Source organism: Ovis aries, chromosome 13, assembly GCF_016772045.2.
Source record: "Ovis aries strain OAR_USU_Benz2616 breed Rambouillet chromosome 13, ARS-UI_Ramb_v3.0, whole genome shotgun sequence".
Lineage (NCBI taxonomy): Eukaryota > Metazoa > Chordata > Mammalia > Artiodactyla > Bovidae > Ovis > Ovis aries.
In genome coordinates, this window is record NC_056066.1 from 33,161,748 (window position 1) to 33,177,542 (window position 15,795).

Sequence of the window (15,795 nt, forward strand, 5' to 3'; positions counted from 1 at the left end):
GCTGTCCCAAGAATCCTTCAATTTCCCTCATGCAGGTTAAATGTGTCCAGGTCTTTTACACATTTCTCATGGGATGTGTCCTTCAGAACTCTTACCCGCTTGGTAACTCACCTCTGAGTTTCTCCAGTTTTACCAGTATCTTTCCAATGGGATGCCTGAAATGTGATTCAATACTCAAAATGCATTGGATAAAAATTTCCAGTGGGTGTAAAACAAGGGATATGTCTTTGCATCTTTATTTGATGACCTTTTTAGATGAACTACATGATTGTTCCCTTGCTGACTAGGAAAATAAGCATCTGTAGTATTGATTATTTCTGTCTTTACAGAGCACAGTGGGGATGACAGTGGCTTTGGAGTCAGGAGGGCTGTGTCACAGAGCCCAGCTTTTCTGTGTCCCAGCTGAGTGACTGGGGACAAGCTAAGTTATCTGAAACTCCATTTTCTCATCAGTGAAAAAGGAGGAAACAGTAGCATCTACCTCCCAGGGTTACTGTGAGAGCTGCATGACTTAATGCAGTTGAGGGTCCAGCAGGTGCTAGTTACCATTACTATTATGGGAACCACCCAGTTACTTTACTGCTGCTATAACAAAGACTGCAGAACAATTATTCTAAAGCCAAAGTCTATGTCTGTTAGAAAAAGCTGTGTTTCTAATTCTAACTTCATAGCTAAAGCACATCACCTCAGTTATTGACCTAGGTTAGTGTTTGTAACTACTACTACGACAGGAAGTTGTGTTGCTCAAAGTTTGATACATTATGCACACTGACCTTTTCCTAATGGCTAAGGTGGTGCTCAGTTGCACCTGATATAAAAGTTTTCTAGGCTGAAACGACTATCAGGCTGTGGAACAAACCCAGGTTACTTGCTGGGGAGGCTCCCCGCCTGGGTGCAGGGGCTCTTTCGCACCCTCTCTGTGGGCAGGTGCAGTGGCCTCCTCACAGTTCCTTTGCACAGTTCCCATGTGCAAAGTATGTATGACCGTGACACATAGGGTTCCTTTCATGGACATCAGAAGAGATCCATGCAATTCTAGGGCACATAACTTGAGGGCCCTAACCTTCAATGCCTTAAAAACTCAGCTGCAAAAAAACCCCCAGAGTTTCCTGAAGGATATGCGGTTCATTCATTATTAGGTACTCTAAGCAGTGCTTTCAAAACTACCTGTGGTGAATGATCATTGTTCTTTTCATTAAAAAACATTTTCCAATCTCCTATGGACTAACATTGTACAGACTCTAATGAATTTGTCACAGCTCTGTCTTGATATAATACTTTCTAAATGCTTACCCTAGGTTTCTGTTTATCTGGGATGACTTGGAGTAGCCCTGCTTGAAATCTCCCCTTGGAATAACCCACCAGGGAGCTCTAGACTTGGATGGTATCCACTGGGCACCCTGGGGCAGTGCTCTTTCTGAACTGCATTTTGGTGAAATATCACTGGCCTCTATGGAAGAATCTTACTTTAGAATGAAAACACTATTGAATCCTCTGCTGTATTATTTTAAGGATATTTCTGAGGATGATATAAATTATCTTTTGGTTCTTTCTTCTTAATGATGTTCCAAGGAACAACTTTCTCTATGGACTTCGTATCAGAAGAGTTGTACTTTTTCTCTCATCTTCTGACATCTGATCCTTTTTACCTACAAACACTCTAGATTTCCGTTACTAACTGCAGTTTTCTTACTTCCTAAAACCTAGGGTCTAATTTGTGGTCTCTTCTAGCATGTACAAAGGAATTCATAGTATTTTTTTTTCTTTCTCATTTTTACTTCATGCCTGTCTTGCTTTCTTTAAGAGACGTAAATATGAATGGACAGCAGAGCACAGGAGTCTGTGTGCCATGATGTGGCCTGAATCTGCCTCCTCTTTCAGAGCAGCAGCATGCTGTGAGCTTACTATAAAGCTCTTGACCATGGAAACACCTAAAGGGTTTCTACAGATAGCACAAGCATTATTACTTGATTGAAGCTGATTTTTGATGATCAGTGCAGGATTTTGTGATTAGATATCAACTTCTTGTTTCTGGACTTAAAATATTTTAACGTTTTGTACGATCTGTGCTTCCCAACTGCATATAATCTATAGATCTGCGACCCTCCTATATGACTGCAATAGGACATTCATTTTTATATATGAAATCTTACTCTGTTTTATTACCCCAACTTCACATTAAAAAATGAATTAGCTATAATCTCTATCAACAACTTCAAATAATTTCTGGTGAGAAAGTGAAGTCGCTTAGTTGTGTCCGACTCTTTGAGACCATGGGGTAGCCTGCCAGGATCCTCCATCCATGGTATTTTCCAGGCAAGAGTACTGGAGTGGGTTGCCTTTTCCTTCTCCAGGGGATCTTCCCAACCCAGGGGTTGAACCTGGGTCTCCTGCATTGCAGGCAGATGCTTTACCATTTGAACCAGGGATGCCCTTCTGGTAAGAAGCTGCTGCTACTAAGTCGCTTCAGTCATGTCTGACTCTGTACGACCCCATAGACAGCAGCCCACGAGGCTCCCCCGTCCCTGGGATTCTCCAGGCAAGAACACTGGAGTGGGTTGCCATTTCCTTCTCCAGTGCATGAAAGTGAAAAGTGAAAGTGAAGTCGCTCGGTCATGTCCGACTTTTAGTGAGCCCGTGGACTGCAGCCTACCAAACTGCAGCCTACCAAGCTCCTCCCATGGGATTTCCCAGACAAGAGTACTGGAGTGGGTTGCCTTTTCCTTCTCCAGGGGATCTTCCCGACCCAGGGATTGAACCTGAGTCTCCTGTGTTGCAGGCAGATGCTTTACCGTTTGAACCAGGGAAGCCCTTCTGATAAGAAGGGGGGTTATTAAAAATAAATTATCGATGTAACACCTATACTTCTCAAACTATTTAAAAAAAATTGGATAGGAAGGAATACTTGTGAACTCATTCTATGAGGTCAGCATCATCCTGATATCAAACCAAAGCACACACAAAACTGCAGGCCAGTATCACTGATGAATAGGGATGCAAGACTCCTTAACAAAAATATTAGCCAACCAAATTCAGTAATACATTGAAACACCCAGGTATACCATGATCAGGTGGGATTTATCAAGGGATGAAGAATGGTTAAATATCTACAAATCAAGGTGATATACCACATTAACAAATTGAAAGTAAAAACCATATGATCATCTAAATAGATGCAGAAAAAGCTTTTGACGAAATTCAATATCCATTTATGATAAAAACAACTCTCAAAGAAATGGGTACAGAAGGAACTACCTCAACGTAATAATGACCATGTATGAAAAGCCCATAGCTAACATCATACTCGATGGTGAAAAGCTGAAAGCATTTCCTCTAAGATCAGGAACAAGACAAAGATATCTACTCTTGCCACTTTTATTCATTATTCAACAAGGTATTGGAAGTCCTAGCCACAGTAGTCAGATAAGAAAAAGCAATAAGAGAATCCAAATTGAAAAAGAAGAAGTAAAACTGTCACTGTTTACAGATGATATGATACTATATATACATAGACAATTCTAAAGATGCCACTAAAAAACTACTAGAGCTCATCAATGAATTTGGTAAAATTGCCAGATACAAAATTAATGTAGAAATCTGTTGTATTTCTAGACATTAATCACAAGAAAGAACAATTAAGAAAATAGGTTCAATGATTCTATATTGATTCTATATAGAGTCATTCATTCTACATATTCAAAATGCCTATTGGGTAATTCCTGTCAAAATGACAATGCATTTTTCACAGAACTAGAATAAATAACTCTTAAAATTTGCATGGAAACATAAAAGATGCTGAATAGCCAAAACAATCTTGAAAAAGAACAAAAGTGGAGGTGTCACACGCCTCAATTTCAAACTATGCTGCAAAGCTACAGTCATTTAGCATGGTGTTGGCGCAAAAGCAGATTAATAGATCTATGGAACATAACAGAAACCACAGGAATGAACTCGTAAGGGTGGTTAACCTATGGCAAGAATATACAGTGGGGAAAAAGCCCCTTCAATAACTGGTGTTGGGAAAACTGGACAGCTACACTCTCTCATACTACGCACAGAAGTAAATTTTGGATTAAAGATCTGAAACCATAAAGCTTCCAGGAAAAAAACACAGGCAGTAAGCTCTTTGACATAGATGTCAGTAATATTTTTTTTTGATATGTCTCCTCAGGAAAGGGGAACAAAAGCAAAAATAAAGGGGACTACATCAAACTGAAAGACTTTTATAGAGACAAAAAAACTATGAACAAGGCCACCTACTGAATAGAAGATATTTATAAATGATAAGGGGTTAATATGCAAAATGTCCAATGAACTCATACAACTCAAAATCAAAAGAAGACACAACCCAGTTAAGAATGGGCTGAGAATCTGAACAGATATATTTACCCAAAAAATACTTATAGAAGCCAAAAGTCAAATGAAAAGATGCTCAACATCATTAATATGATATCCCCATACACCTGTCAGAATGATTATTACACACAAAAAAGTATTGGCAAGAATGTGGAGAGAAGGGAACCCTAGGTCACTGTGGGTGAGGATGTAAACTGGTGCAGCCACTATGGAAAATGGTATACAGATTTCTCAACAAATTAAAAAGAAAACGAAAACACTACTTCGAAAAGATTATATATACAGCCCTGTATATATTATACATTGAAATATAATACTTTTCCATACATTCACTGCAGCATTATCTACAATAGCCAAGATAAGTCAAATCATGCTGTTTATACAGTGCTGTATGTCAGTTATATCTCAATAAAGCTAGGAGAAAAAGGACAGTAGTAGAGGAAAAATATCCATTGGATATATGTTAATATAATGTTAATATATATATGAAATTGATGAAAACTGTTCAGTAGCACAGGAGCTAAGAAATAGGATCCTGATGCAGATGCCAAAAGACAGCTTTGTTTTCCAGACACATTAACGTCTAAAAATTTTAAAAAATGTATGAATCTCGGTTTGAGCATGTTTTAAGAGGTAACATTCTTTAGCCCTCAATGAGCAATTCAGCACAACTTCTATTAATGCTGTTCCAAAATAAAACACACATATCACAAAGCCACCCAACCGTACTTTTTGTGCAGGATATTTGTAAAATCAATTAATAATTGTTAATATAATAATTTTCACAAAACAAGCATATGCAGAAATCCATAACAGGTGTCTTTCATTGAAATTATTTAGTATTAAATAATGCATCAAAATTTACCAGGAGACAGATTTCATAATGCAATGTGAATTTTCTTGGTTGCTTTTGGGTAAGTAAAGCCTCCAAAAAAAGGCAAATAGAGCTCTCTTTGGTTGTAAGTCTATAAAATTGACATAGTATTTTTACCATGTATTAATGTTCACTTTTCATGTGAAGCTATAGATGATGAGTTGTGCAGAACTGAGGGTGAGATGGGGGAAGCCCATTTTCTGTGAAATCTCCTCTTGTGCCACAGTTCCCACCCCTCCTTGTGCTGCCCTCTCCCACAATCCCCACGGTGCACCATGCCACTTCCTATCTTGAGTTCTATCTCTCCTTCTCTTATGGAGAGAATATCTTCATCTCCTCCTTTCCTTGTGCACATGCTTTATCAAGCATGTATCCCACACGCTTTATCATTCCCTTGTTAACTGTGCAAGAGGTAATGAAATGAACATTCATCGAAAAGCTTAAGTGTCTCAGGTTGTACATCTTGTAAAATGCTATATTCTTATTAGGAAATTCAAAGTGTGTCCTCTTAGCTTGATATACTTCAGCCAAAGAGTAAGATCCCAATAAAATACCGTTGTAAGCAGAAAATGTCTCCATATTAGTGTTTATCCCAAAACAATTGCAACGAGTTTCTAACCATATGTGTAGCTCACATGTGATATTAATTTACTATCATAATCACTAAGATAGTCAAGGTAGACAAAGAAAACATATTTACCACTGTGGATTCTTAAGTGCTCTTTTAGATGGTGTTTGTATTTGAAAGCTTTTCCACATTCAGTGCACTTGAATTTACGATTACCCCCAGACTGCGTCACATGTCTCTGTAAGAAAGAATTGGTATTTTATTTATAAAGCAAAAAAGCTTTAGACATAAAGAACATCCAGTCTGCTAAAAGTAATGTTTGGGTGGTTCTTTTGTTTCTTTAAAGGCCTCAAATAGTAGCAGTCACAAAAATCTAATACTTGGAATGTTACCAAAAAGGAAGAGGACAGTGGCAACAGAATTTCGAAATAAAGGAAAATCTCCACTTCCCAGTTTAAAGAATCAGAATCACAATCACTCTATGACGCAATATAGCATTTAGCAAAAAAATATGTACTTGACCAGGAACTAGAGGTGATTTCCCTCGCCTGCACTCTAATTGACAGATAAAGAAACCATGGTCCAGAACGTCCAGGAATCTGTCTCAAGCAAAGAAGAACAAGGTCTCCAGAACAGAAGAAAAGGCTGGGCTTTTTCAGGACTTTATCCTCTCTAGCAAGTTTGGTATTTCCAAAATCTTAATCTGATGATTTAAAAAATACTTCCTTCTTTTCAGTCAAATATGGATTACTGTAATACCTTTCTGTCTGGTTTATCAACCCCCCACTTTTACATACTTCGAATAAATTCTGCACCCTTTATTCATCTTACAAAAGCAGTGTTTGAACTGAATTATGCAATACATTCTACTCATAAATTTCTAGAGGATTCCTGTTCACCCCTGGGCACAGATTCTGAGGCTACAGATGCCAGGTTTATAGCCCCGAGTTTCCAGGCTTCTTCAGCAGGAGTCCACATCTCATCATCCAGTGAGTCCTACCTTCTGCTCCCACTGATACCATCCCTTCCTCCTTGGCGATGTTTCCCCTTAATTGTGACTGTTACGACTCTACCCATCGTTCAAAGGCTCCAGTTCTGCTTGCTCTGTGCTTTCCCAAACTGCTATCTCCCTTCTGTCCTTCACACAGGAAGGACCAAGAATAAGCGTGAAGTATGTGTCAGGTTCTACTTCACCCAAACCCCTGGCTTTGAAATTGAATACATGGCGCCAACTCCAAACAGCTCTCTCTAGATCTCTCCTCTCTCCATTCTAGACTCTCACAGCTTCCTCGATGTCCCCACTGAACAGTGACAGGCATCTGCTAAGAGGACTACACTGACCTCTTCATTTCTTTCCTGGAAATCAGCTCCTCCTCTCCTGTTTTTTGGGGGCTTAATCCACCTGCAGTGCAGGAGACCAGGGTTCGATCCCTGGGTGGGGAAGATCCCCTGGAGAAGGGAATGGCTACTCACTCCAGTATTCTTGCCTGGAGAATTCCATGGACAGAGGAGCCTGGTGGGCTAGTCCATGGGGTCACAAAGAGTTGGACACAACTGAGTAACACTTACTTACTCTTGTTTCTTACCTTTGTGAGTAAACCCCTCATTTATCTGATCATTCCTTAGGCCCTGAATTTGGAGGAATCCTGGTCCCTCTTTCCGAGACCCTTCTCCAATCCCTCAGCAAGCCAGCCTGCAGCCACCATCCTCATGATGTCACATCTGTCACACCAGTGCCTCTGGCCTGGGTTATAGCCACAGCCCTTAAGTGTGCTTCCTGCTTCCTTCTTGTCTCTGTCCATCTACTCTCCACCCCACAGCTCATCTGGCCTTAAAAATAAGACATAAACACAAAATTCAGTATCTTTCAAATGCTTCCCTATAATACTTTAGAGTAAAACATCACAGGCCTTAGCCATGGCTCATACAAGAGGCCTCGTCATCTGGCTCCTCCCTACCCAGCCTCTTCGTCTTTCTCCCCTTCATGCGCCCTGGCTGCCCGCCTTTCCTTGGCTTCTGCCTCAAGGCCTTCACGCCCCTCTGCTCCCTCTGCACAGAAGGCCCTTCTCCCAGTCATTCTGTGACTGGCTCCCTCACTTCACCCAAGTCTAGGGTCAGATGCCCTAGTCTCTCTATTAAAAAAGAAAAAGCAGCTTCCACCACTTTCTATCCTCTTTGCTTTGTTTTCTTCATTCCACCTGTGTTTATATTTTACATCTGTTTTCTCTCACCTATAATACATGCCCACTACTGTCAGGGACTTGCTCATTTTCACTACTGTGTCTTGAACACCTACAACAGGCCTTACACAGAATCAAAACTCAGACATCTGTTGTATGAATAAGAAAACATGGAAATGTTTACCTTGATTTCCAGAGGCCAGCAAGGCAGACGCTCTGCCTCCTAACCTAAACGGTTCCCAATTATACCCCTCATGTTGCTGGCTTCCACATTCCATCACGGCTCCTTCCTGACCTTGGTCTGACCACGTATTTCACATATGAAACTGACCAGCCAGCTTTACATCCCTCAGAGAAAGCCTCACACACACAGTGGCCTCCATGCTCATCAGAGAGCTTATGACTTATTTTTCTCACAGCATCTCCTGCTTTCCCTCCAGTTCTGTCCTTCGAAGCTCCTTCCTTTGACAAGGGCCCTTGGTGGAGAGGATGTGGGGGCAGCGCTTGCAGGACAGCTCTGCTCCCAAATGTCACCTGAACAGCCCCTATCCCAGGGCCCGTCGGCACTGTGGCCACGCCCCCAGGGCCCGTCTACACTGGGGTCAGGTCCCCAGGCTCCACCCACACTGTGGTCAGGTCAGGACGCAGGGGTGCTAAGAGCATGCCTCTGTTCTGTCCCTGACAAGACTCGTTTAGGGCAGATGAGAAGATGGGGTTTGTCTTCTGTGGGTCAGTTTCCTCCTCCTGGCACTCACTCCCACCCCAAGTGCTCCTTTGTGGACTGAAGCGCTGACCTACCCAAGGAAGAGCTGGCCCTGTGCTCATGCCTGCCTGTACACTCCACACCCCATGATTTCATGAGTATTGTCACCAGGGTCCTGAGAAGACAGGCTGACCCATTCTCATCACTGTTTCTCTTATAGATTTTGGCCTGGTTTTTGGTTGAGCCATCACAGCCCAGAGGGTGACTTGCTCTCTCGGGTCAGTGACGTGGGTACACACGGAGCAGATGCTTAAACTCAGGTGCACAGGTATTCCGAGTCTTTTGACAGAAGAGACTGGACATGTGCCCCAAGCACAGCACACACCTTCAACATACTGTGTGCTGCTGAACACTTATTCGACTTTTAAATCTAGATTAACCAGATATTAATTTGATTATTTACAGTTGACCTTACAGAAGCAGAACTGGCAAAACGTTTCTGACTTTAATCCTTAAATTCAGAGCCAGCAACGTAACTTAAGGATAGTCTTGGTTTATACTTCTAGAAATTGAGGCAAAGTGACATAGAAACAGAATAAACCATATGAAAAATTGAGTCCTCAGATTAAAAATGATTCAGTCTAAACTTTAGATTCTTAAGAGGCAACTTCCCTTACATGAAAAAAAGCCACAGTTGTACTGATAACAGTCAGTGTTTCACGAAAAATTAAACTTAATTATTGTTTGATTTTCTCCTCTACTTGGTCAGTAGTAAGTCATGTGCTTTATGAGATGCTATTTATTTTTCCTACATGGAACATTTTAGTAGAATCCATTTTGAAATCCAGTGATAAACTTGACATATTTGTTATGATATAAGCAAAATAACTGAGTTGAAAGGGACCTTGTCTGAAAAAGAAAAAATGTAGTCACTTCTAAAATAGTCTTCATAGTGTTTACATGTGCGTTTAAACTCAGAAATGACCTGATCATCCAAACGAATAATCACTGTCCTTTTTACAAGGCTGCAGACCAGACACTGTCTGGTACAGCCCCTGAATCTTTCAGTGTGTGAGAGCCCTTGCCTTCCATGGAGCAAGGAGTTCTCGGTGTGGACAGTGGGTGAATCTGAGTCACGCCACTTACCTGCTCTCGTCCTGATTTGTGGGAGGTCATGTGGCGCTCAAGCTGGGTTCTGTATGCAAACGTGTAACTGCACAGGGAGCAGCTGAAGTTGTCTTCATTCTTCTCGTGGCGATACTTAATGTGTTCTTTCAGAGAGGTAAAGCGTTTATATCCTCTGTCACAATACGGACAGGTGAGCAACTGGGAAAATGCATCTGGTGTTCCTGTAAAACAAGGATCGTACATTTTAAAGATGTTCCCAAATTAGTACCGAAGTGCCCACCGAGGCCCTCTGCTGTGTGCCAGATATTGTGCTTTGTATCTGATCCTCAAAACCAACACACTGATGTGTCTCTGTTTTATAAAGAGAGGATGTGATGCCCAGAAAAGGTTAAATTACTTCCAAGTCACACAGCCTGTGAACAATGAAGTTGAGAGTCAAATGCAAGCTGACTTTAAAGTCTCATATCTTTTTCACTAAAACATAATTCTTCTCTTCTTTTGTATGGTTAATTAGACAAAGAAAACAAAAGCAAAATTATAATGCAGGTTATCATTGTGAATGTATACACATGAAAGGAGTTTGGTACACAATAACCATCTTTCTACAAAGTAACAATGTCATCGTTAGTTATTGAATGTTCATTCTTTCAAATTTGAAAAATGTCACTTCAGGCATCAGAGACTAAGTAACATACAGTTAGAGCCCGTTTCTAAGGCTCCCCTGCAGGTGACTGAGGAGGACATACTGTAGGAGGTGTGAGGAGCAGTGGGGGCTGGACTGAGGGCTGGCCACTGAGATGCCCCGCGTGAGTTCTTCGTGTTCTTTCACCTCCTGAGACACACCGGCACACTTCGTGCTTAGTTTCAGATGGATGACTATTAGGATAGCTTTCAGAAAATAAGCCATCATAGATAAACCGTAGTTCAGAGAATGAACCACATATTTTTAAAACATGGAAACATCTAAGCCTGCCAGTCTTAAAATGTAATACCACTTGGCCAATATTATTTAACTGCATTTCTATATTGGATTTACTTCTTCAAAGGAAAAAGTTCCTAAGTCACATCTTGCTATAAATGTTATCTTAACTTTATTTTTAATTTCTTATAGAAAAACAGACTACCAGAGAAAATGTCACAAGTTTTCTTTACTTCCTCAACACGTCACTGTTATTGAAATTCAAGTCCATATAAATTTAATGTCTTGTTCAAGGACAAGCCTGCAAAGAACAGGCTGAACACCTGACTCTACACAGCTAAGTACACTGAAATATATATCAAATATATGAATAAAGTCAGACAACCAAGACCCCAAAGTTTATGATGGTATCTTCTGTTATCAGCTAGCAAGGAGTCACCGGTGATGACTCTGACATGACCCACTTCTCAGGGGACCAGACTAGCCCCGTGAGGACATGTGGGGTGGGGAATCATGCTGTGTTTTGTCTAACGTCAGCTTCCTGTTTGTACAGGCAAGTGGGCAGTCAGCACTTGGGACGCTCTCCTCGCCCGTCGGTGCTGCTGCGCTCAGCTGGCTCAGGGGCTGGAGTCCGAGTCCACGTGACAGGGACTTCATCATCAGCACCGCGGTCAGTTTGCTTCCGCCAGTCAAGCTGCCCTGAACTCCTGTGTCATAAGCTGTCTGCTCGCATTACGTCCTATTTTCTAGTTTGTCTTCATGGTTAATTCTTGTAATTAATGTACAAAATACTAATAATTTTATAAAATGGCAAGTTGCTCATATTTTAACAGCAAGTTCTTTTCATAAATATCAACTGAATGTTCTCACACATATGAGATATGAACTTATTATTTTAGGCCAACAGCATAAAACAATGAAAAATAAATCTAAATATTTAACATCATAAGTTTATAGAATGAACAGGTTTAGAAGTTAAAATTTTTGTTTTTGTTTTTAAAAAAATAATATATATTTTTTAAACTCACCGTTTAGCAATGAAGACCTTTAAGGAATAAATGTTTCTTTTTAGAATTCCTATAATACACCTGTGGTAGGAATTCAGTACTAAAAAATCCACCCTATGTCTGACCACTTTTTGAACTATAATTTCTTTATGGATCCGTGATCATTTATGAATCTGTGACCATAAATAAACTTACTTAAAGAACATTTTACATTTCTGTGTCTTAAACTTCCTTTAGTGGCAGACTGATACAAAACCTGTGAAAAAACCTCCTTGATTTGTTCCCACTGTTCCAGAATTTTGATAAATCAACCTGCTGGAATAAAGCTCCCCTGTTTACAACTTATGAAGTACAGGATGGTATATTTAATTTACTAAAATGTTAAAAACCTAAGTGCTTCTGAAGATAATTACTTTTTCATGGAAAGAGATGTTGCTGGTGTGACAGCATGTCTACTGAGAAGCACTGTATTAGTAGCTAAACTACATTACATGCCTGAAGGTAATGAATACCCGAATGAAGAACATCATATACTTCAAATGTTATACTGATTCAGAATGACTAAGGCTCCAATTCTTATGGGACTTAACTGCACTGATTTGTAACAACGGACTTTACAAAGTTTAGTTTTCATTATTTCACTGAGGCTTTTTGAAATCCTATTTGTTACATAAAAATTTTACATATTTATAAACATCTGTATTTTAAGGTTTTATATTTCCCTTTCATATTGATTGTAACCTACTGCTTCTTCAGGTGAAAGGACATTAGCACCAAAATACTGAAATGATTAGGCATAAATCTAACAAAATATATATAAGATTTATTTGAGGAAAACTACAACTACAAAACTCTGATAAATGAAACCAAAGCACTCGATAAGTACAAAGATATTCCATGCTCAAGGATAAGGAGACTCAATACTATCAGGATGTCCGTTCTTCCCAACTAGATCTTCATATTCAGTGCAGTCCCAATCAAGTTATTTTATGGATATTGACAAAAATTCTAAACTCACATGGAGAAGCAAGAGACCCAGAAGAGGCAACATAACACTGAAGGCAAGAATAACGGGAGACTGCCACTGCCTGTCTTCAAGGCTCACTACGGAACTATGATAATTAAGATAGTGTGGTGTTGGTGAGAGACCAGACAGATGGATCAGTGGAATGGAATACAGGTGAGCCCAGAGAGCAAAAGCAATAAAATAGAGCAAAGACAGTCTTTTCAAGAACAACTGGACATCCACACACAGAGATACGAATGTGAACACAGACCTTATACCCTTCACAAAAATTAAACAGGATCACAGGCCTAACTATAAAATGCAAAATGACTAAGACATAGGCTGTAACAGAAGAAAACTTATACCAACTTGGGTACTGTAAGGCCTGTTTAGATTCCAAAGGCAAGAGTCATGAAAGGCATAATTGATAAGCTGGACTTAACTGAGAATGTTCTACCTCATGAGATAAGACAATAAGCAAGTTAGACGATAAACCACAGACTGGGAAAACTATTTACAAATGACACAGCTGAAGAAGGACTACTATCCAAAATACACAAAGAATCCTTAAAACTCAAACTCAACAGTAAGAAATCAAATAATGCAATAATAGGTCAAATCATACCCCCTTCCTCATCCATCTTCATGACAGAGAATAGGGGAATCACCATTGCAGTGTTGAGTTCAAGAATATGTGCCTAAGATTAAAGTAAGCCCAGAGGACAAGATGGAGGAGTAAGGACCTGCGCTTACCGCCTCTCAAGAAGACGCCCAAATCACAGCTAACTGCTGAACAGCCAACAGCATAAAAGGCTGGAACCTACCAGAAAACACATTCTACTTCCAAAGACACAGAAGAGGCCGTAAGGAGATGGTATAAGGGGTGTATTTGCAATACAACTAAGCTCCATTGCTGCTGGGTGGGTGATGCATATACTAGAAAGTAATCATATTGCAGAGGTTCTCCCACAGGAATGAGAGTTCTGAGCCCTACATCAGGCTCCTGAGTCTGGAGATCTGGCATCAGGGGGATGAGACCCAAGAGCATTTGACTTTTAAGGTCAAAGGGGCTTGATCACAGGAACTCCAAAAAATTGAGGAAAAGAGAAGTAACACACTTAAGGGGCTCACACAAGGTATTGGGTGCGCTGGGACACAAGGGAAAGAGCAGTGATTTCAGAGGAGCCGGGGCCAGACCTACCCGTTGGGACAACATGAAATGTACCCACATTCACATTACAGTCATCCTAGAAGAAGAGAGAGAAAGGGCCTGAGAAAATATTTGAAGAGATTAATAGCTGAAAACTTCCCTAACATGGGAAAGGAAATAGTCACCTAAGTCCAGGAAGCCCAGATAAACCCAGGATAAACCTAAGGAGGAACATGCCAAGACATATTAATCAACTTGATAAAAAATCAAAGAGAATAGCATTGAAACATGTATATTACCATATGTGAAACAGACTGCCAGTCCAGGTTCGATGCATGAGACAGGGTGCTCAGGGCTGGTGCACTGGGATGACCCTGAGAGAGGGGATGGGGAGGGAGGTGGGAGAGGGGTTCGGGATGGGGACACATGTACACCCATGGCTGATTCATGCGAATGTATGGCAAAAACCACTACAATGTTGTAAAGTAATTAGCCTCCAATTAAATAAATAAATTAAAAAATTAGAGAGAAAATATTAAAAGCAACAAGGGAAAAGCAACAAATAACATACAAGGGAGTCCTCATAAGGTTATTAGCTGATTTTTTAGCAGAAACCCTAGAGGCCAGAAGGGAGTGGCAACCTATATTTAAAGGGATGAAAGGGAAAAACCTGTAACCAAGGATACTCAGCAAAGCTCTGATTTCGACAGAGAAGTCAAAAATTTTATAGACAAGCAAAAGCTAATTTGGCACCACCAAACCAGTTTTACACTAACTGATAAAGAAACTTCTCCAGGGGGAACAAAAAGCCTACAACTAGAAACAAGACAATTATGAATGGGAAAGCTCACTGGTTAGGGCAAACATACAGTAAAGGCAGGAAATCGTCCACACCCAAGCATGGCATCAAAATCAGCAATTGTGAGAACAGCAAAGCACAATGCAGGGTACTGGAAATGCATTTCGAATTAAGAGACCAGCAGCTTAAAACTACCTCGTATATATACTGACTGCTTTAGCAAAACCTTGTGGGAACTGCAAACCGAAAATCTACGACAGACATATGCACAAAAAGGAAAAAGGAATCCCAACACAACACTAAAGATAGTCATCAAATCACAAGAGAACCAAAGAGGAAGGGAAGAAAAAAGATTTACAAAAACAAACCACCCAACAAACAGCTCATGCAACTCAGCTGTTCTTTTAACAATGCAATCAAAAAACGGGCAAAAAATCTAAATGGACATTTCTACAAAGAAGACATACAGATGGCTAAAAGGCACACAAAAAGAAGCTCAAGATTATTAATTATTAGAGAAATGCAAATCAAAACTACAATTAGGTATCACCTCACACCAGTCAGAATGGCTATCATCAAAAACTCTACAAACAATAAGTGCCCAAATCCACAAAAACAATCCCCAAAGTAACAAAACAGCAATAAGAATATATATATCATCAATTACCTCAAATGTAAATAGATTAAATGCTCCAACCAAAAGACTGGCTGACTGGATACAAAGATAAGACCCGTATATATGCAGTCTACAAGAGACCCAAATCACTGTAGATGATGACTGCAGCCATGACATTAAAAGATGCTTGCTCCTTGGAAGGAAAGCTATGACAAACCTAGAGAGCATATTAAAAAGGCATCACTTTGCTGACAAACGTTCGTATAGTCAAAGCTATGGTTTTTTCAATAGTCATGTATGGACATGAGAGCTGGACCATAAAAAAGGTTGAGTGGCAAAGAATTGAAGCCTTCTAATTGTGGTGCTGGAGAAGACTCTTGAGAGTGCCCTGGACTGCAAGAAGATCAAACCAGTCAATTCTAAAGGAAGTTAATCCTGAATATCCATTGGAAGGACTGATGCTGAAGCTCCAATACTTTGACTACCTGA

The 15,795-nt window shown here is 40.2% G+C and overlaps 1 protein-coding gene and 1 long non-coding RNA gene across 12 annotated transcripts in view; one reads left to right on the forward strand and one right to left on the reverse strand.

Annotated features, from left to right (window-relative positions):
- The window catches only part of LOC121816315 (uncharacterized), a 78,169-nt gene extending 66,224 nt beyond the window's left edge, over positions 1 to 11,945 (forward strand). For 2 of the 3 annotated variants that reach the window (XR_006055849.2, XR_009596047.1), the window contains one exon: positions 6,145 to 11,945. This is a non-coding gene — a long non-coding RNA (uncharacterized LOC121816315). The remainder of the gene's footprint in view (positions 1 to 6,144) is intronic. The other variant, XR_009596048.1, reaches the window with a different exon arrangement.
- The window catches only part of ZEB1 (zinc finger E-box binding homeobox 1), a 207,899-nt gene that overhangs the window by 8,906 nt on the left and 183,198 nt on the right, over positions 1 to 15,795 (reverse strand). For all 9 annotated transcript variants that reach the window (XM_042230615.2, XM_027976673.3, XM_027976671.3 and 6 more), the window contains 2 exons: positions 9,828 to 10,030; positions 5,931 to 6,036 (listed from right to left, as the gene is read on the reverse strand). In XM_042230615.2, the coding sequence (XP_042086549.1) occupies positions 5,931 to 6,036; positions 9,828 to 10,030 (309 nt within the window). The remainder of the gene's footprint in view (positions 1 to 5,930; positions 6,037 to 9,827; positions 10,031 to 15,795) is intronic.